Source organism: Phytophthora cinnamomi (assembly GCF_018691715.1).
Source record: "Phytophthora cinnamomi strain GKB4 chromosome Unknown Contig46, whole genome shotgun sequence".
In the NCBI taxonomy this organism is placed as follows: Eukaryota; Oomycota; class Peronosporomycetes; order Peronosporales; family Peronosporaceae; genus Phytophthora; species Phytophthora cinnamomi.
This window is the reverse complement of record NW_027150979.1, coordinates 522,895-541,323: the sequence shown is the minus strand read 5'-3', so window position 1 is coordinate 541,323 and position 18,429 is coordinate 522,895. Positions and strand designations below refer to the sequence as shown.

The 18,429-nt window shown below is 56.3% G+C and overlaps 6 protein-coding genes across 6 annotated transcripts; 2 read left to right on the top strand and 4 right to left on the bottom strand.

Annotated features, from left to right (window-relative positions):
• Positions 1-4,395: 4,395 nt before the first annotated feature.
• On the bottom strand, positions 4,396-5,752 carry IUM83_12746 (uncharacterized protein; the record flags this gene model as incomplete). The annotated part of the gene is made up of 2 exons (XM_067937390.1): positions 4,396-4,455; positions 5,339-5,752. 2 exons carry the CDS (start codon positions 5,750-5,752, stop codon positions 4,396-4,398), a joined length of 474 nt encoding a protein of 157 aa, XP_067790455.1.
• A 254-nt stretch (positions 5,753-6,006) lies between these two features.
• Positions 6,007-6,363, bottom strand: IUM83_12745 (HIG1 domain family member 2A, mitochondrial; the record flags this gene model as incomplete). Its single annotated transcript, XM_067937389.1, has 1 exon — positions 6,007-6,363. One exon carries the CDS (start codon positions 6,361-6,363, stop codon positions 6,007-6,009), a length of 357 nt encoding a protein of 118 aa, XP_067790502.1.
• A 1,644-nt stretch (positions 6,364-8,007) lies between these two features.
• IUM83_12744 (PsbB mRNA maturation factor Mbb1) lies at positions 8,008-9,997 on the bottom strand (the record flags this gene model as incomplete). Its single annotated transcript, XM_067937388.1, has 3 exons — positions 8,008-8,088; positions 8,176-9,546; positions 9,620-9,997. 3 exons carry the CDS (start codon positions 9,995-9,997, stop codon positions 8,008-8,010), a joined length of 1,830 nt encoding a protein of 609 aa, XP_067790501.1.
• Positions 9,998-10,227: 230 nt separating this feature from the next.
• On the top strand, positions 10,228-10,644 carry IUM83_12743 (40S ribosomal protein S12; the record flags this gene model as incomplete). Its single annotated transcript, XM_067937387.1, has 1 exon — positions 10,228-10,644. The coding sequence occupies one exon, from the start codon at positions 10,228-10,230 to the stop codon at positions 10,642-10,644; it is 417 nt and encodes a 138-aa protein (XP_067790459.1).
• A 799-nt stretch (positions 10,645-11,443) lies between these two features.
• IUM83_12742 (CMGC/DYRK/DYRK1 protein kinase) lies at positions 11,444-13,443 on the bottom strand (the record flags this gene model as incomplete). The annotated part of the gene is made up of 7 exons (XM_067937386.1): positions 11,444-11,675; positions 11,749-11,873; positions 11,952-12,281; positions 12,351-12,637; positions 12,827-12,992; positions 13,097-13,231; positions 13,339-13,443. The coding sequence occupies 7 exons, from the start codon at positions 13,441-13,443 to the stop codon at positions 11,444-11,446; spliced, it is 1,380 nt and encodes a 459-aa protein (XP_067790493.1).
• Positions 13,444-14,769: 1,326 nt separating this feature from the next.
• Positions 14,770-15,954, top strand: IUM83_12741 (Allantoicase; the record flags this gene model as incomplete). Its single annotated transcript, XM_067937385.1, has 1 exon — positions 14,770-15,954. The coding sequence occupies one exon, from the start codon at positions 14,770-14,772 to the stop codon at positions 15,952-15,954; it is 1,185 nt and encodes a 394-aa protein (XP_067790460.1).
• Between the last annotated feature and the right edge of the window lie 2,475 nt (positions 15,955-18,429).

Sequence of the window (18,429 nt, the reverse complement as noted above, 5' to 3'; positions counted from 1 at the left end):
CGGTCTCGGCAGCCACCGCACTGTCCTCGGGAGCGGCCTCAACCCCGAAGTCGCCAGGTCGGCCTACTGCGGCACCGTCGTCGAATGCTGGGGATTCCGCTGGCGAGCCGAAGTCTGCTGCCGGACTGAAGTCTGTTGCGGGCGGACCAAAGTCTGATGCGGGCGCGTCGAAGCTGGCGGAAAACGATGGCTCCTCAGTCGTGCTCACCGCGGTGGTCGTACCGTGCGTCTCCGTCGAGAAGCTGTTCGTCCTGCCGGTCTCGGCAGCCACCGCACTGTCCTCGGGAGCGGCCTCAACCCCGAAGTCGCCAGGTCGGCCTACTGCGGCACCGTCGTCGAATGCTGGGGATTCCGCTGGCGAGCCGAAGTCTGCTGCCGGACTGAAGTCTGTTGCGGGCGGACCAAAGTCTGATGCGGGCGCGTCGAAGCTGGCGGAAAACGATGGCTCCTCAGTCGTGCTCACCGCGGTGGTCGTACCGTGCGTCTCCGTCGAGAAGCTGTTCGTCCTGCCGGTCTCGGCAGCCACCGCACTGTCCTCGGGAGCGGCCTCAACCCCGAAGTCGCCAGGTCGGCCTACTGCGGCACCGTCGTCGAATGCTGGGGATTCCGCTGGCGGGCCGAAGTCTGCTGCCGGACTGAAGTCTGTTGCGGGCGGACCAAAGTCTGATGCGGGCGCGTCGAAGCTGGCGGAAAACGATGGCTCCTCAGTCGTGCTCACCGCGGTGGTCGTACCGTGCGTCTCCGTCGAGAAGCTGTTCGTCCTGCCGGTCTCGGCAGCCACCGCACTGTCCTCGGGAGCGGCCTCAACCCCGAAGTCGCCAGGTCGGCCTACTGCGGCACCGTCGTCGAATGCTGGGGATTCCGCTGGCGGGCCGAAGTCTGCTGCCGGACTGAAGTCTGTTGCGGGCGGACCAAAGTCTGATGCGGGCGCGTCGAAGCTGGCGGAAAACGATGGCTCCTCAGTCGTGCTCACCGCGGTGGTCGTACCGTGCGTCTCCGTCGAGAAGCTGTTCGTCCTGCCGGTCTCGGCAGCCACCGCACTGTCCTCGGGAGCGGCCTCAACCCCGAAGTCGCCAGGTCGGCCTACTGCGGCACCGTCGTCGAATGCTGGGGATTCCGCTGGCGGGCCGAAGTCTGCTGCCGGACTGAAGTCTGTTGCGGGCGGACCAAAGTCTGATGCGGGCGCGTCGAAGCTGGCGGAAAACGATGGCTCCTCAGTCGTGCTCACCGCGGTGGTCGTACCGTGCGTCTCCGTCGAGAAGCTGTTCGTCCTGCCGGTCTCGGCAGCCACCGCACTGTCCTCGGGAGCGGCCTCAACCCCGAAGTCGCCAGGTCGGCCTACTGCGGCACCGTCGTCGAATGCTGGGGATTCCGCTGGCGGGCCGAAGTCTGCTGCCGGACTGAAGTCTGTTGCGGGCGGACCAAAGTCTGATGCGGGCGCGTCGAAGCTGGCGGAAAACGATGGCTCCTCAGTCGTGCTCACCGCGGTGGTCGTACCGTGCGTCTCCGTCGAGAAGCTGTTCGTCCTGCCGGTCTCGGCAGCCACCGCACTGTCCTCGGGAGCGGCCTCAACCCCGAAGTCGCCAGGTCGGCCTACTGCGGCACCGTCGTCGAATGCTGGGGATTCCGCTGGCGGGCCGAAGTCTGCTGCCGGACTGAAGTCTGTTGCGGGCGGACCAAAGTCTGATGCGGGCGCGTCGAAGCTGGCGGAAAACGATGGCTCCTCAGTCGTGCTCACCGCGGTGGTCGTACCGTGCGTCTCCGTCGAGAAGCTGTTCGTCCTGCCGGTCTCGGCAGCCACCGCACTGTCCTCGGGAGCGGCCTCAACCCCGAAGTCGCCAGGTCGGCCTACTGCGGCACCGTCGTCGAATGCTGGGGATTCCGCTGGCGGGCCGAAGTCTGCTGCCGGACTGAAGTCTGTTGCGGGCGGACCAAAGTCTGATGCGGGCGCGTCGAAGCTGGCGGAAAACGATGGCTCCTCAGTCGTGCTCACCGCGGTGGTCGTACCGTGCGTCTCCGTCGAGAAGCTGTTCGTCCTGCCGGTCTCGGCAGCCACCGCACTGTCCTCGGGAGCGGCCTCAACCCCGAAGTCGCCAGGTCGGCCTACTGCGGCACCGTCGTCGAATGCTGGGGATTCCGCTGGCGAGCCGAAGTCTGCTGCCGGACTGAAGTCTGTTGCGGGCGGACCAAAGTCTGATGCGGGCGCGTCGAAGCTGGCGGAAAACGATGGCTCCTCAGTCGTGCTCACCGCGGTGGTCGTACCGTGCGTCTCCGTCGAGAAGCTGTTCGTCCTGCCGGTCTCGGCAGCCACCGCACTGTCCTCGGGAGCGGCCTCAACCCCGAAGTCGCCAGGTCGGCCTACTGCGGCACCGTCGTCGAATGCTGGGGATTCCGCTGGCGAGCCGAAGTCTGCTGCCGGACTGAAGTCTGTTGCGGGCGGACCAAAGTCTGATGCGGGCGCGTCGAAGCTGGCGGAAAACGATGGCTCCTCAGTCGTGCTCACCGCGGTGGTCGTACCGTGCGTCTCCGTCGAGAAGCTGTTCGTCCTGCCGGTCTCGGCAGCCACCGCACTGTCCTCGGGAGCGGCCTCAACCCCGAAGTCGCCAGGTCGGCCTACTGCGGCACCGTCGTCGAATGCTGGGGATTCCGCTGGCGAGCCGAAGTCTGCTGCCGGACTGAAGTCTGTTGCGGGCGGACCAAAGTCTGATGCGGGCGCGTCGAAGCTGGCGGAAAACGATGGCTCCTCAGTCGTGCTCACCGTGGTGGTCGTGCCGTGTGTGTCCGTTGAAAAGTTGTCGATGGTTCTAGTCTTGAGATCCATTGCAGTATTATGGAGGGGTTCTGTTGCTTCGGATGCGGTTTGTGTAGTATCGCTAATGTTATGACTATTGAATGTTGGTGAAACACTCCATTCTGTTGATGCTGGCGACGTTGATGTTTCATGAGCAAGGTGGGTTGAAGTCATGTTGGTAGGCAGGGTAGACCTGTCATCTTCTTCTGGCTCCTGCCAGCTAGTGAACGCTGATCCGAAGGAATTACTATCAACATCAAACGTTGTTTGGCTTGGGTTTCCGTCACCCCATGACGCAAACGAAGATTCCGTGCCATCAGCTACCGAAAAGTTCCCGAAGAAGTTGTCTGTTGTGCTGCTAACTTGGTTCTGCTGCGTTGTCGTACTACCATCGGGCCAGCTTGAAAATCCTGTAGTACCTGTCGTCTCAAAGGGATCTGTCTTCGTACTAGTAGTTTTGCCTTGTTTATCCGCAGCGTCAATTTCACCCCAGGAATCAGCATGTAAAGAACTATTGGCTGAGACCTTGAAGTCACTCATCGAAGTTGGTTCGGCCTTAAATGTTTCGTCGGTATCATTCCAGCTCGTAAAATCGGACGCTGTCGCACTGTTGCTACGAATTGCATCAGCAAAGGGATCATCGAGAGCATTGACCTCCGTGGTACTAGCTGCTTCATCAGGTGCCCTAAAATCTGAAAAAGGATCATCGTCCACAGCGGCTACAGCTCCATCATCCGGGAGTGGTTCGTCCTGAAGAGAAAACGTTTGCATATTGGTATCGTCTCCATTCAGTGTGGATTGTCTCGCTGTCCTCTGCAAGAATCCCAAAGTCGACATTACTTGCTGTGATAATGCAGAAAACCCTTGAAGATGTGCTTCATCACGTAGTTGTGAAAGTGCACGAGTACTTAATCGCTGCGATGTGCCGGTTTCAAGTAGAGCCTGCTTGGTAAGACGTAAAATAAGAGGATAACTCCACGCTTCGTTTCGAACAACATATCGCATACCTCCTTCCCGGTGGCTCAGAAATTGCATAGCACTTTGCTTTACCACAAGACTGTCTTGGGCGGCACTGTCCGTCGGAGAACATTGAAAGTCCAGGAGCTCGGTGATGGATAAAAAGACAGCATCGCCTAAGGGTGCCAGACATTCTCCCAGTGCCGTGCGCCATAGTGCCGTCAATAGAGCAGCTTGCCATACACACGGGCGCATTCGAAACCATGCGAGAACTATGCGAAGACATCCGGCAAGTAAAGGCGTCTCGACCGCATATCCGTACGATTTTGGTGTGGTCACGCAACGACGAAACAACGTCCAGGCAATTGCAGCTCGACGTTCTGGTTGGATTCGGTTGAACGGGAGCACTTCAAGCTGCCAAAAGAGGTTTGCCCAGTCGTCTTGATTGGTCCCGTTCTGCTCAGTACTTATGCTACTTCGCGGTAGCAACCAAGCATATGCGCGAAGAGCCTCGCAAGCTACGAAGGCATTCCTGTGTTCTGTTAGGGATCGCATGCGCATTGTAAGGTTGCTCAAGTAGTTTGGAATCACCACAGCTAGTCCAGATGACGCACTCAGTTGAAGAACGATAGTATCGAGACGCTCTGCTACAAACTGCACAGCGCGACACACACGATGTAGCGTAATCGTATCGGGAACTGGCTTAGCTGGTGTAGGAAGCAGAGATAGTAACGCAGCTGCCACAAGCTCAAAAATGCACGCGGAGCCCCAGTTTGACTGCTTACGAACGCTAGCCTCCGGAGAAGTTCCCCGCAACAACTCCTCAATTGCCACCAGGAGAACAGCGGGTGCCACCATGCATTTTAAGGCCGAACCATCCGTGGCAGCACCTTGTACAACATCCGTTAAATAGTCTTGTAGCTGCGCTGAAAGCGCGTTTGACACGAAGAATCCTTGCAGAGCTGGGTTCTGGTCGGTCGATTGCGGACTTGTACCAGACGATTTATCTAACAGTGTCGAGTCAGGATTTGGGTCAGAGCCGTTTGTTACCAAAGGTTGCTGCTGCTGTTGTTGATGAACTGGCAATCGGTACATTTGGCCACACAGACGCAGCAGGTACACAGAAGTCAGGGAGTCGCCACCAAGTAATGTACGCGGGCGCGCTTTGAGCAAGAACAGTTCAATCGCCTTCGCTGTCTTCACTGCATTCGACGGTCTGTCATCGTTAATCGAGGACGACGTCAAGAGGGATACCAGCGTCTTTGCAGCGTGGCGAGACGCTGTACCCGATGGCATCGTGAAGGCAAGCTGCACCAATTTATCAACTGCAAACACTTGTTCATCCTGCACTGTGTGGAACCGCAGTGCGTGGCAAGCCCCCGCCACAGCTCCAAAGTGTGCAGGTCCCGGAGGGGCTACCTTTTTACCTTTAGCATCCACTGCATTTTCGGCTAGCACAGGTGATTGTTGCAATACCGTCGTTGCATAGGTCACCAGTTGCTCTCGTTTCCGAAACACCCGACACAATTGTGCGTAAACTCGTAGTGTGGCTCGCTGTCGTGGCAGCAACAATCCTGCGGGTGTCATCACCGCAGTCTCCAGGGTCACGAGGAAGCTGGACAGCACTTGCTCCGCCGGATCAACACTCTGCTCTTGGTTCAGCTTCTGCGAGTCCGTGAGTCTGGCTGCCACCTCCCTCTGGATCTCGAACTGGTCGATGAGCCGCGCGAGGAGACACAGCGCGATGCGGGCAATCCGCTGGTGCTCGTCCTTGAGGAGAACCATCTCCTTCTTGTCCTTGAGCTGCGGCAGCAGACTGCAGAGCCCGCTGAGCAGCGACTGCGGGATGCGCGAGCCCCGCGCCGCCGACGTGTAGAAGAAGGTGAGCGCGCGCAGCACGTCCGCCATCTTGCGAGACGCCACGTCCTTGGCGCCCAGCAGCTTAGCCAGCTCGTTCAGCAGCTGCTGCTCCGACGAGCATTTGCCGCGCAGGTACCCGTTCATGGCCGCTCGGACACCTTGGGAGATGATGAATGCGGCGCGCTTGCGGAAGGATCGCGCCGCTTCAAGATCGGTCATTGAAGCGGGGTTATCCTCGATAGAGTGACAACGGCCGTTACAATAGTATTGAAACCCTCACCATAATATTGTTATTGGCGACCTCGGGCTCCTTCTTCTTCGTCTTCTTCTTCTCCAATGGAGAATCTCCATCTCCTGATTCATCGGTAACTATACCTCAATTCCACCGTTGATTTGACTCACTTGTCCTCGCGCAGCTTGATCTGCATGCGGTCCTCGTAGTTCTGCTTCCTCTTCTCCTGCTTCTCGCCAGCGGCCAGCGCAGCGCCGCCAGCCAGAGCCAAGACGGTGGCCGTCTGTACCACCACGCGTGCCTGCATGAACTTGTTGCCCAGCTTGGATTGACCGCGCTGGAACGTCATCAGGCCGCCCAGCAGCACGGCCGTGGTGGCAGCGCAGCCCAGCGGCACCAGCGGGTCCTCCTTCACGCGCGTCCACAGCGACTTCTTGCCGCCGTAGCGTTCGTCCTCCATCCAGCTGAAGTCCCCCACCGCGTACACGCGCGGGGGCTCGGTGGCGTCGCGATCGGCAGGCATCGCCGCAATGTCAATGTAGGTAGAACTTCTGCAGTCAGTTCAACTATGAACTCCTCGCTGCCTCAGATGCCGTTCCGCCGTTACAGATCGCATCTGATTGGTCAAAACACAGTCTAAAAGATCTGATTGGGCGAAGACACATTTAACACCTCAAGTTGGCGACTTCACATGAGACCATCCAAGCATGGACGCCATCTTGCAGTACGCTTCCTCTCCGTCCCCTCCGTCGTCGCCAACTGAGAGCGTCCACCCTCCCGCACTAGTAACAACAAGGCCGATACCTTCCACCGCACCGCCAGTAGCAACATGCGACGAGGAGAAGCGACGACAACTTGTAGCCGAGCGACTAGCCGGTCAACGGCGAACTATTGCGCATCGAAGCACGAGGGAGGAAGACGCCTTCAGGTTTCGCGGCTATGCAGTCAAGCGACGTCGGCGACAACCTCCATCGCCTGTTGCAGCTTCAAATGAGGCAGTCAATGATGGTCCAAACACTGATCTGTCATTGTTCAATAGAGACGAAGCAAGTGCGAGCATGCCGACTGCGGATTTCGAACCCAACAGAGTGATTCCATTACTGAAAAGAGACCGACAAAGGTTCGTTGGCCACAGCAAGGCAATTAACGAGCTCCAGTGGCACCCGCAGCATCCCGACTTGTTTCTGTCGTCGTCTATGGATGCTACGGTGCGAGTTTGGAAATGCTCAGCGGAAGGGCTGGAGAGATCTCGACGTGTGTTCACGCACCATTCGCTCGGCGTTAGACGTGCAAGGTGGTCGCTGGATGGGAAACAAATACTTTCAGGCGGATACGATGGATTGGCGTGCTGTGTAGATGCTGAGACTGGTCAAACACAGCAGGAGCTGCGACGTCCCGATACTAGAATCCCCTCAGCACGAATTGAGCGCATTACAAGTGCGTGCTTCCACCCATTTGACCCGAATTCACTGTTACTCGGAACTGATCAAGGGTGTATTTACGGTCATGACCTTCGTGAGAAGTCCCCGCAGCAACAACCGACTACCTATACTAAATCGTTTGGTGATGTTCACGACCTGCTTTTTCTGGGTGATGACGGCCAACGGTTTGTATCAAGCGCTGGCGTGTTGCATCGGGATTCTAGCAACCAGACACTGTTAGTTTGGGACTGGCGGTCTGCCACGCTACTCTACGATCGCCTTGACAGCAATATGCTGGCACATCCGTGCTTACGAGCACATCCAAATAGGCCCTACTTCATAGCACAATGCAGCGGCAGCTACGCGACACTGTATTCGTCAAAATCTCCGTACAAGTGCCTCAAAGGCCCCACCATCGGTGGGCATCGTCCACCTCTTCGATTTTCAGGCGGACATCAGGTTGACGGCTACAATATTCAATGCAGCTTCACTCCTGATGGCGAATTTTGGGCTACAGGTGACTCGAGCGGACGAGTAGCAATCTACCGCACAGCAGGCAAGCGTGAGTTGATGGAGAGCTTTCAAGTTTATGGGCACAGAACTGCTTGTATTACCGCAGAATATCAACCAACGGACATCAATTCCAGCCCAACGTTGCTTACTGGCAGTAGCGTTGGTGACATCGATCTGTTGCAATGATAAGCGCAATCAACTTTATTGGAGCTTCATCGTTCTGTTTACTATTGTTACGAGCCCTCTTCTTCGTGATGGTCATCATCATCGTCGCCTTCTGTGGCGTGCTTGTACTGCTTCGCCTTAGCCATTCCCTCGGCAGCACGAAGTTTGCGCTCGACATTAGCGCGGCGTCTATCAGTTCGCGGCAGCAATTTGCGTGCAGCTGTAAGATGTTTTACGGCTTCACCCCAAGCCTCATTCGGCGTTAGTACACTATCGGCATAAATCAGGTGCGTCTCCCAGTTCTTCGGACGAAGCTTGAACGATCGCTGAAATGCTGCAACAGCCTGCTGAAAATCTCCCAGCGCTGCAAATGTGCGCCCATACGTACACATCAGAATGCTCCAACTAGTCTTCTCGTATTCAGGGACCTCGGACAGAGCACTCTCCACAATCGTTTTAGCGCGTTTCGGGTCCAGTGGTAACTCCAACAACGCTCGCAAGTTCCATACGGACGCATCTGAGGGATCAATCTTGAGAGCTTTTTCCAATGCAGCACGAGCAGCTGGGAACCGCCGATTACGTTGCTCGATCTTCGCCAGCTCAATCAGCAAAGGTGCGTCATTTGGCACGTGCTGGCTTGCCATTGTAAGCACTGACCGCGCCGATTCGTAATTTTTTAGTCTTGCTTCAACACGAGCCAGCGCACGCCACGACTCGATGGCCGTTGGCTGCACCTTCGTAGCCTCATCGTACAGCTCTCGCGCGTTGTCGAGCTCCCCATGCTGCTCCTCAAAATCTCCAAATGCATGCAGCACCGGACCGGTATGCTGTAGATTTTGAAGTGCGTTCTCAAATACCTTGCGTGCGTAGCGCATACGATTGCGCTTTTTGTACAAGACAGCGAGAGACATCATACTGGGCACGTGGTCAGGGTACTGTTCCAAAGCCTCTATGTACAAGCCCACTGCTGCGTCCTCGTTGCCCAGCTCTTCCTCCATTTTAGCATACGAGTTGTATGCCGATGCCTCAACGTACAGTCCACCATCAATAAGTCGCCGATACGCGCGGCGTGCCTCATACACATCACCGAGCTTGAAGTGAGCCATTGCACCGAGAAGAATAAGCCACTTGTGCGTCGGAAAGCGTTCGAATGCAGTAGAGATCACGGCCAGTGCATTCTTGTACAACCCAGCATCATATTCCGCTTTGGCCCATGCGTGCCAAACCTGGCCAGTGGCTCTCGGGTGAGACACAGCGCTTTGGAAGATACTACGCGCTAATCCGACGTGCTGGCACTTGGCCTCAAAGACGCCATACGCCTGCATAATCAGCACGTCCTTCGGGTGTTCCTCCAGCAGTTCCTGGAACCTCTCGCGAGCTTCATCGGGGTGTCCCGCGTGGACCTCCCATAGCGCCATCCCCAACCCCGCCATAGGGTTGTGCGGATCCGTCGCCAGGATGACCTTGAAGATGCGTTTGGCTTCCTGCATGTTTTTCGCCTCCATCTCCATGGACGCCCACGACGTCCACAGCTCGGCGTCGAACGAGATCCGCGATGCCTTGGAGAAGATCATCCGCGCCAGCCCGTAATTGCCCGCCTTCCACTCCTACGATCAGCAGCAACAATTGCGTTTTAGTTACACAAAATATCCCAATTGCATCAGCAAAAGATCGCCCTACCATGACGCCCCACTTGTTCCACATGCCCATATCCTTCGGGTATCGGCGCTGCAGCACGTTTCGGAACAGGTTGCGAGCTGTGGGCACGTCATCGCGCACCAGCTCGTTGAGCGTGGGTTCGGGGCCCTGCCAGCGGCTCTTGAGGCCCTCCAGGTACTTGACGTCGGGCTCCCACGGCATTTTGCCCGACAGCTCGCTGAACTTCTTCTCCACCTGCCGGGAGTAGTCTTGGCCCTCATACAGCGCGTCCATAGCCCGAAACCTGGAGAACGCGCGCGACTGCACCTGCAGAGCGGCCACGGCTGCCCCGCCGTGCCGCGCCATCGCCCCGGGACGCCGCAGCGCGCGGCCCAGCGCCAAGCGCCCCAAGCCTCTCATTTCGTCAATGACCGAACGGCGTGTTTAACAGTCAGTGAATCGGGGTGACGTCACTCATCTGAGATTTCATTTCAGTGTGGCGTACATATGTAGTGTGGAGCACACCAGTCATGGGCGGCGCGTTTGGACCAGTCAAATGCAGCGAGGGGCTCAAGCAGGGCATCGTGTCTTGCGTCGGTCGGTCATTACGTAAAAGCTTCGTTCCGAGGACTCCACCGTTTACAAGAATCATGTCGGCTGAGGAAGTTGTGGCAGAGGTTGAGGTGCCCAAGGAGCTGGGCGAGATGGACGCCCTCAAGGAGGTGCTCAAGAAGGCCCTCATCCACGACGGCCTCAAGCGCGGCCTGCACGAGGCCGCCAAGGCCCTGGACTCGCGTCGCGCCCGTCTGTGCTGCCTGGCCCAGGACTGCGACGAGCCCAGCTACAGCAAGCTGGTGCGCGCCCTGTGCGAGGAGCACGGCGTGAACCTCATCCTGGTGCCCTCGGGCAAGCAGCTCGGCGAGTGGTGCGGCCTGTGCAAGATCGACTCCCTCGGCGAGGCCCGCAAGGTCGTGTCCACGTCGTGCGCCGTCATCACGGACTTCGGTGAGGAGACCCACGCCCTGAACGTGCTGCTGGACTACCTCAAGCGCCAGGGCGAGAACTAAGCAGCTGGACACTTAACCCGTCCAACTCGGCGGTGAACTAGGAGATCAAGTGCAGGTTGGAGTAATTATGCCCGCGATCATAACACGAACTCCCGGAGAGCCGCTGCTGCTAGCGCTATCCATTGGGGACTGAGGCTTCTGTCAGAAGCTTTTACACCAAGAACTGTGTCGCGTGTGTTAGTCTTCACCCGCTGTCTTCGCTTCTTTATCGTTTGTGAATCATATCCGTCAGTACGTTATTACAGCCAAGGCAATACACAAACGGCTCAAAACGATCGACTGATTCATTGTCGTTTGTTCTAATTAACTTCCAGCTGTACCTAAACGCATTTGTCCATTCATCCCTTGGTGTTTGTTGCGCACGCACTCTTCGACTCCTCCTTCATCCGGAAAAGCACATAGTTGTAACTTCATCACTTCGCGTAATTCTCGCGCGACAGTATCGGCTATTGCCGTGGTGGTGACAGCACCGAGATGGATTGGATTCGCTTGTAGCGACTCCATCAAGCTCTTGGCCCACCTTCTCGTCTGCATGCTGACAAAGCCTGGTATCTCCGATTGACGGAAATCGCGGCAATGCTGTCAGTTCGTCCAGACGACCATGCTGCCATGGTCCCAGCAACTGCCGGGGTGGCAAATCACTGGAGCTATCAAAGTCGGGTACCTCACGGCCCCACCTCCAGGTAGCAGAATTAGCCACATCACTACTGTGCAGTAGGTCAGGCTAGTCGCCAACCAGAGATAGCGGGACAGGCTCCAAACCTTTGTCCAGTGCGCTTTCATCCAGCAGACTGAACGATCATCGCTCATGCGGCGACTTGTCGAGGAATCGGCGCTGTTTGGCACGGTTCAGCGGCGGCATTTGCGTCTCAGCGTTGCGCCCATGGACGTCGTACATCGTCGAAGCCCGCATGTATTTGAATTTTCCTTGAGCCACCGGTTCTTCCATCGTTTCATCAGGCTTCATTTGGCGCATACTCATAAGGAACGGGTGTTGCATCGCATCAGTTGGAGTAATTCGCGTGTCCGGGCTAACAGGGAAAGAAGAGGCAGATTAGCTTTAATTATGAGAGGTGAAACGTAACACACCGGCGAGAAACTTACTTGAAGTCGAGCATACGCATAACGAGATCGTGAAATGCTTGATATTGTTCCGGAGTGTGATTCAGCGTTCCATACTTGTTCGCGCTGGCAAGAATTTCCGGAAGCGTCTTCGACGTCTCGGGAATCTGAACAAAAGCACACGAATCCTGTTATCAGCAACGCACTGAGAGGATAGTATTTAGCCGTCATCGATAACCACTCACCACATCAACTCCTTTGGGTGGCATAACCTTGTGAACCTTTAGGCGGTAGTCGATCCACTTGTTGTTGCCTTCGTTTATCACGACTTCATCGAAGTATTCGCGTCGATAGCTCGGGCTGGCACGGGCAATCATTTCACGCGGCGGCAGGCCCAATACATTGATGATTCGGTGCAGCTGGTCCGCGGAGTCGTAGCCACAAAACAGCGGTTTGCCTGTGTGCATCTCCACCAAGATGCAGCCAAGGCTCCACATGTCGATCGCAGCGGTGTACCGCATGCCAAGAAGAACCTCCGGAGCGCGATAGAAGCGACTCTGCGTGTAGCGGTGGATCTATAGGCACAAACGGCAATGGTCAGCATAAGGATCTCCAAAACAGACAGACAGCGAGTCGGCGCGTACCTGGTTGCGCGAAAGGCACGAGCTGCCAAAGTCGATCAGCTTCAGCGAGCTGTGTCCGTGCGAGACCAGCAGAATGTTCTCCGGCTTGAGGTCGCAGTGGATCACATTGACGTTAGGGTGGCGCATGTACTCCAGCGCTTTGAGGATCTGCCGCGTGAACTTGCGCAGCAGCTTGAGGCTGATGCCGTTGAAGTTGGTTCCGCGCAGGACGTCGAAGAGGTTGGGTCCCAGCCGCTCGAACACGAGGCACTGGTGCCCCTGGTGCATGAACGCATCCGTGAGTCTCACTGCGACAACACAAACGCCAGCAGAAGGAGACAACGGTTAGCCACCATCGCACACACATCAGCCAAGAGAGAAGAAGGAGCGACTCTTGGGTGTTTTCTCCTCCGAGAATAGATCCTGAAACCAGCCATGGAGACAGGCCCGAGGGGCCGCCTGGAGGAAGGAAGGAAGGAAGGAAGGAAGGCACCTACCGATGTGGTTGGTGGCGTCGTGTTGCTGCGGCAGATGCAGTTGCTGCAGGATATTGATCTCCGTCTGGGCCTGCTCCGTGTACTGCTGTTTCTTCTGCACGATCTTGATGGCCACGATCTGCTTGGTCACGAGGTCCTGCGCCTCCACGACCTGTCCAAAGGAGCCCTGTAGCAGCAGCAGCAGCAGCAGCAGAATCACCCCGTCAGTATGTCTGTATGGCTGTCTGCACACGCGTCCGCGTGCGCATCTGCTGTCCTGTGTGTTCGTACCGCGCCGAGCTTCCGGCCGCGCACCAGGTAGCGGCCGTTGAACGTCTCCTCGCCCGTCTCGGAGAAGACGTAGTTGGCGGGCACCTTCTTCTTCTTCTTGGTGATGGGCTTGGGGTTGTGCCTCCGGTAGTAGTTCTGCACGGGCAACAGCAGGCCGGTCGACGGCTGGGTTAGGCACCTATCTCCTCCTCCTACTTCTCCTGCTGCTGCTCTAGACACTATCCCTCGCGCCGCGCACGCACCACGTTGATGACGTTCAGCGTGCGCATGAGGCCCCGCGTGAGCTGGTGGCGGGGCGTGTCCTTGAGCGGCCGCCTGGCGGCGGCGGCGCCGTCCGTGATCTCCATGGGCTGCTGCCTGCCTGCTCTCGTGTCGGTTTGGCTTTCTCTGCGCGCTTCGCGTTCGCGGTTTTCTCGCGAGGTTTTTCCGCGCGGCGAGGTTTTTCGGTGGTAAACCTGTTGTATCGCATGTTATGCCGTCCCGCAGGGTCTCCGTTTTGCGCGCGCTTTTTATAGGGAGCGTCGCGCCAGCTGTGCCGGCCGGCTGTGCCGGCAGTTGAAGCCGATGCGACCTAGCTGAGGTCGACACCGTCGCGTGCGTGACGTTAGGCTGCCGCGCTGCCGCGGGCTGGCAACCGCGCGGCTCGCTCTTGCCGAGGTGGTGTTGGCGCCTTTTCCACGACGAAGGGCTTTTTCCCGCGCTCGACGCACATACAAATTTTCATACTAAATCTCAGATCGTCAGCGACGGCCCAATCCGCCGCCTCTCTATGCCATGGATCGATGCAACTTGAAGCGAGCGCGAGGGCAGAGAAGGGTGGCCGCCAAGTTGCCAGTGATCGAACCGGCAGCGGTAACTTGTCAATGTTGTTGTATTGCTGCGTCCAAGCAGGCCGGTCGACGTCATAGTTTGACGTCCAGAGATTTGGCTCACGCAGTTCGTTTTCGGCATGGGACAGCCGGCGACGGCACACTAATAAATAGCGCCGAGTGGTTGCTGCCGCCTGCGTCGAGTCCATTTTGGGCCGACCACCAGTCAGCAGATGCGATTGTGTTTACCGCGCGTTTCGACGGCGCTGCAAGCGAGGAGTATATCGCATCGATTGTCGATTTCGTCGGGGCGGAGATTGTTGGCGAGTGTCGGGGGATGATGCGGATGATCTATTGTCGACGGACGGAGGTTGACGCTGCTGCGGCTACTTGCTACGTAAGGGCCACCAATCCTTGGTCTGCTGAAAGCGGACTACAGTTGCTAGTCATGCGTTCTACACGCAGTCCTCGCTAGAAGTAGAGGTGAGAGTAGACGAACGGCGCCAACGAAGCCGCTGCTACTCCCGGCAAGCAAGCACCGGTAAGGCTTCACGGAGACTTCCTCATCAGCCAACACGCGCATGAGAATGCAGTGTATTGCCACGGACAGCAACGTGCATGCAGTGCAAGTATGTCACCAGTCACGTCTTTGGGGCAGTAGCTATGATAGACGGATGTGTAGCTATCCAATGCTAGACGGCGCGGCATGTCCGCTTGAAGTGGACGCACTGGCGTCCCCGCTGACGTCGCCGCTGTCATCGCGACCCATCCCCCAGTGCGTCGTCAGCAGCGGACGCTGAATGCGAGCGGTACCCCCGTAGGGCTCATTCCGAAATCCTCCGCACAGCGCCAACGCGACCGCCCATGACGCCCCCGACGCCCACCGAAGTGGAGACCTTGACCAACCTGGCCAGCGCTGCCTACGGCTCGCGCGTGCTGTTCGCGACGGACGAGTGGTTCGCGCCCGCGAGCGACCTGCTGCGCCCCGAGCCGCCGGTCTTCATCGCCGACAAGTTCACGAGCTTCGGCAAGTGGATGGACGGCTGGGAGTCACGCCGCAAGCGCATCCCGGGCCACGACTGGTGTGTGCTGGCGCTCGGTCTGCGCGGCGCTGTGGACGTCGTGGACGTGGACACAGCCTTCTTCACGGGCAACAACGCGCCGCGTGTGTCCATCCAGGCCGCTGACCTCTCCCAGGGCAGTGACGCGCTGCGGATCCTCACGGCCAGAGCCACGGAGCAACGCGCCATGGGCGTCTGCGCCTCTGCTGAGGAACTAGCACTGGCGGAGCAGCTCCAATCGCACCAGTGGACGGAGATCGTCCCTCTTACGAAGCTCGGCCCTGGCTACGCCGAGACGCGGCACAACCTGCTGCGAGTGACGCCGTCAAAGAGAGGCCCGTGGACGCACCTGCGTGTCAACATGTTCCCCGACGGAGGCATCGCACGCCTGTGTGCGTACGGGGAAGTGGTGATGGACTGGACTCGAGTGCCGAGCTCCCAGCTGCTGGATCTGGTGAGCGTGGAGCACGGTGGAAAGGTTGTGGGCTTCAATGATGCTCACTACGGTCACCCGCGCAACTTGATGGCGCCGGGACGCAGCAAGACGATGGCCGATGGGTGGGAAACTGCGCGCAAGGCGACGCGCCCCGCAGTTCTCAAGGCTGATCCTAAGACCGGGCTGCTTGAAGTGCCAGGCAAGGACTGGGTCGTGCTCAAGCTGGGGCACCTGGGTGTAGTGCAGCAAGTTGAAGTAGACACGAACCATTTCAAGGGCAACTTCCCTGAGAGCTGTGTGGTTTATGGTACTCGATTCTACGGCGACGACGCTGAAGATACACTACTAAAGGATGGAGCCGTCAAGTGGGAAGTGCTGCTGCCCCGGGTGAAGCTGGAGGCGCACAAGCAGCACTACTTCTCAGTCTCAGACGGCAATGTGAACCTCATTCCTGGCGGCATCAACTATGTCAAGCTCGAGATGTTCCCCGATGGCGGTATCAGTCGACTCCGGCTGCTTGGGCACAAGAAGGGCGCAGCCGCTCGACTGTAAGACCATCAGGGTCAGTAAGACTCCTCAGCTCCCATGGATTCCGTCTGAGTGCTATCTCCTTTGTCTTCACAGCGATACAAATCTCTCCGGGGCGGCCGAAAGTAAATGCCTTCCCTGTAAGCACAAAACCAATTCGACTGTCAATGAAATTCGCGCGTGTTGTCGCTATCTGTAGGCATCATTACGCACCTCAAGAGATGTGATATTGGCAGGTTACGGATGCGAGCCAAGTGAGTGTTTGCCGATGCACGAAGTGCAGCAGCGCTAGACGTGGATATAGTGTTGGTGCGGGTCGAGATACTGGGACGAGTCTTCGCACGGCCTGCAAATAATTTGTGCACTGCTTCATTCGACGTAAACAATTCTACGTCTGGGCGGCGATGGCCATTAACTATCGCCACTTTTAATGGATGTTTTCCCTGCGTGGGGCCTAGTTTAGACTTTCTCGTCTTCGTAAAATCGTATGCCTTGGTAGCTGCGTCGATGCTATCTAGTGAGTACAGCACGGTTTCTTGGAAAGTTTGGATGGAGATTCCTCCATTACCCTGAGTATCAAAACGATACAAGAGACGGCAACAATCGGATGGAGGCATCGGCTTCAGCCCTAGAATGCTATGTAGGCTCTTTAAACGCTCCACGAAATTTTGCCATGGTACCAGGAGATTTGCATCAACGAAACCTCCACTGGAGTCCAGCCCGTTGTTACCATAGTGAGCTCCACCCGTCTCGAAGCTTTTCAGTAATGCGCGATCAATCAATTCACGGCAGGCATTTGCTTGCTCTCGTATCTGATGAACATATTGCTTCCAGAAGTACTATAACATAATGAGCAGTTAAATCACCATTACTTCAACATCAGTATCAATAAGTTGTGCTTCTTTACCTGGTGAAAAGGGTCCACGAGAAACGTGCGAAATGCACTGAATGTGATACCTGCGCTATTGGGCGGTGATAGCTCTTGGATTCCGTAAAACATCGCAAACCACTCTTGTTTCGGTACTGCAATCACTTCGTCGAAGCCAAGCGATGTCGAGTGGAAGATCAACTCGCGTAAGTGAATTACATTGTTCATACTCATTTTGCTGGAATAGCGCAAATCATGTTTTGAGGATGTGGTGAAAAGATAAAAGAAGTCCTCGATTTTCTTGCCTTCACAAGTTTGCCAAAGGAAATCACTTAGCTGAGATTTCAATCGTGTAATTCGACCATTTTGTGCAGTCTCGGGGAAGTCGTGACTCTCATGGCCGTACCGCCGGACTATCAGATCATTTGACTGTACTGAGTAGAACAAATCACCGTTGGTTCTTCTCCATGAAACAATCGAGTCGTGTACACCCATTATGTTGGAATTAACAGGTACGAGTGCATCGCACACTGCGCGTTGGTTAATGAGAGAAACGCTCCCTAAAAAGTCATACGGAATTTGTTTAACGGACAAACCAGTGGCAGCTGCCTTTGAGCGAGCGTCTTGGAAGTCATTTACCTTGGAGCTCTCCTTAGAGCTCTCCTTGGAGCTCTCCTTGGAGCTACTGTTGGGTTTCCCTAGCCACGTTGCGATCCGAAATGCTACTTTTGACGATATTTCTTTACCCGCCCACGCTGGCAGGATCGAGCTGAGGCTCAGCGAGCCTTGATCACGAGGAAGTTGGAGTGATGCATCTAAAGTGGAAGACGTATCAAAGTGTTCATCCCATAGTACAAAAGGCCGATCTGGATTCTGCAACAGTACACATTGTGCATCTTTCTCACGATCAAAATCGAATGGGGGTTCACCACATTCTTCCTCGGACGTAGTTACCCAGGGAGAGCAAACCACGGCATCCCTAAGGGTTACTTGCTGCAGCACTGAAGATAAAAAGAATGAAAAATGTGCTGGCGATGGGGCTTCAGTCAATGCGAGTTGATACTTCGACCAGATAAGACCATGATTTGTCGCCAGAACATGTTTCCTGCTTCGACTGTTCATGCAGCAACTTACAGTCAGTAGTGGGGTGCGATGGTCATGTTCGTCCTCAGGGCGCTGTGTGTCGTAAATAAAATACTGCCCGGGTGTTGGAAATCGTAATTGTACAACACCGAGATTTTTATGTTGAGACTCACAGTCGTTACCAGCAATGTCAAGGTGGGTTAGCCCATACTGCCAGTGATTGTCGCGGAACTCCACTTGAACAGCAGGATCCATATCGTTTGATGCAGACTCAATCAGCATTACTATCGAATCATCCGTATAGACACGAATGCAATTCGAGTAAATCTTGTACCAATTTGTATCTACGCCCTGCTGAATTTCAGCCGTGGTCTCTTCGACGAGGATTCCTAAAATCTTGATGGGCTTGTTTTCGTTTCCATAGTTACATTGCGCAGTTGCAATAATCTGTGATTCAAGCTCGTTTTCAGCAAGGTCGACAACAAATTCACCTCCAATGACCCCACCGATGGAGCTTACGAGAGAAACGATAGTTCTGCCACTATTAG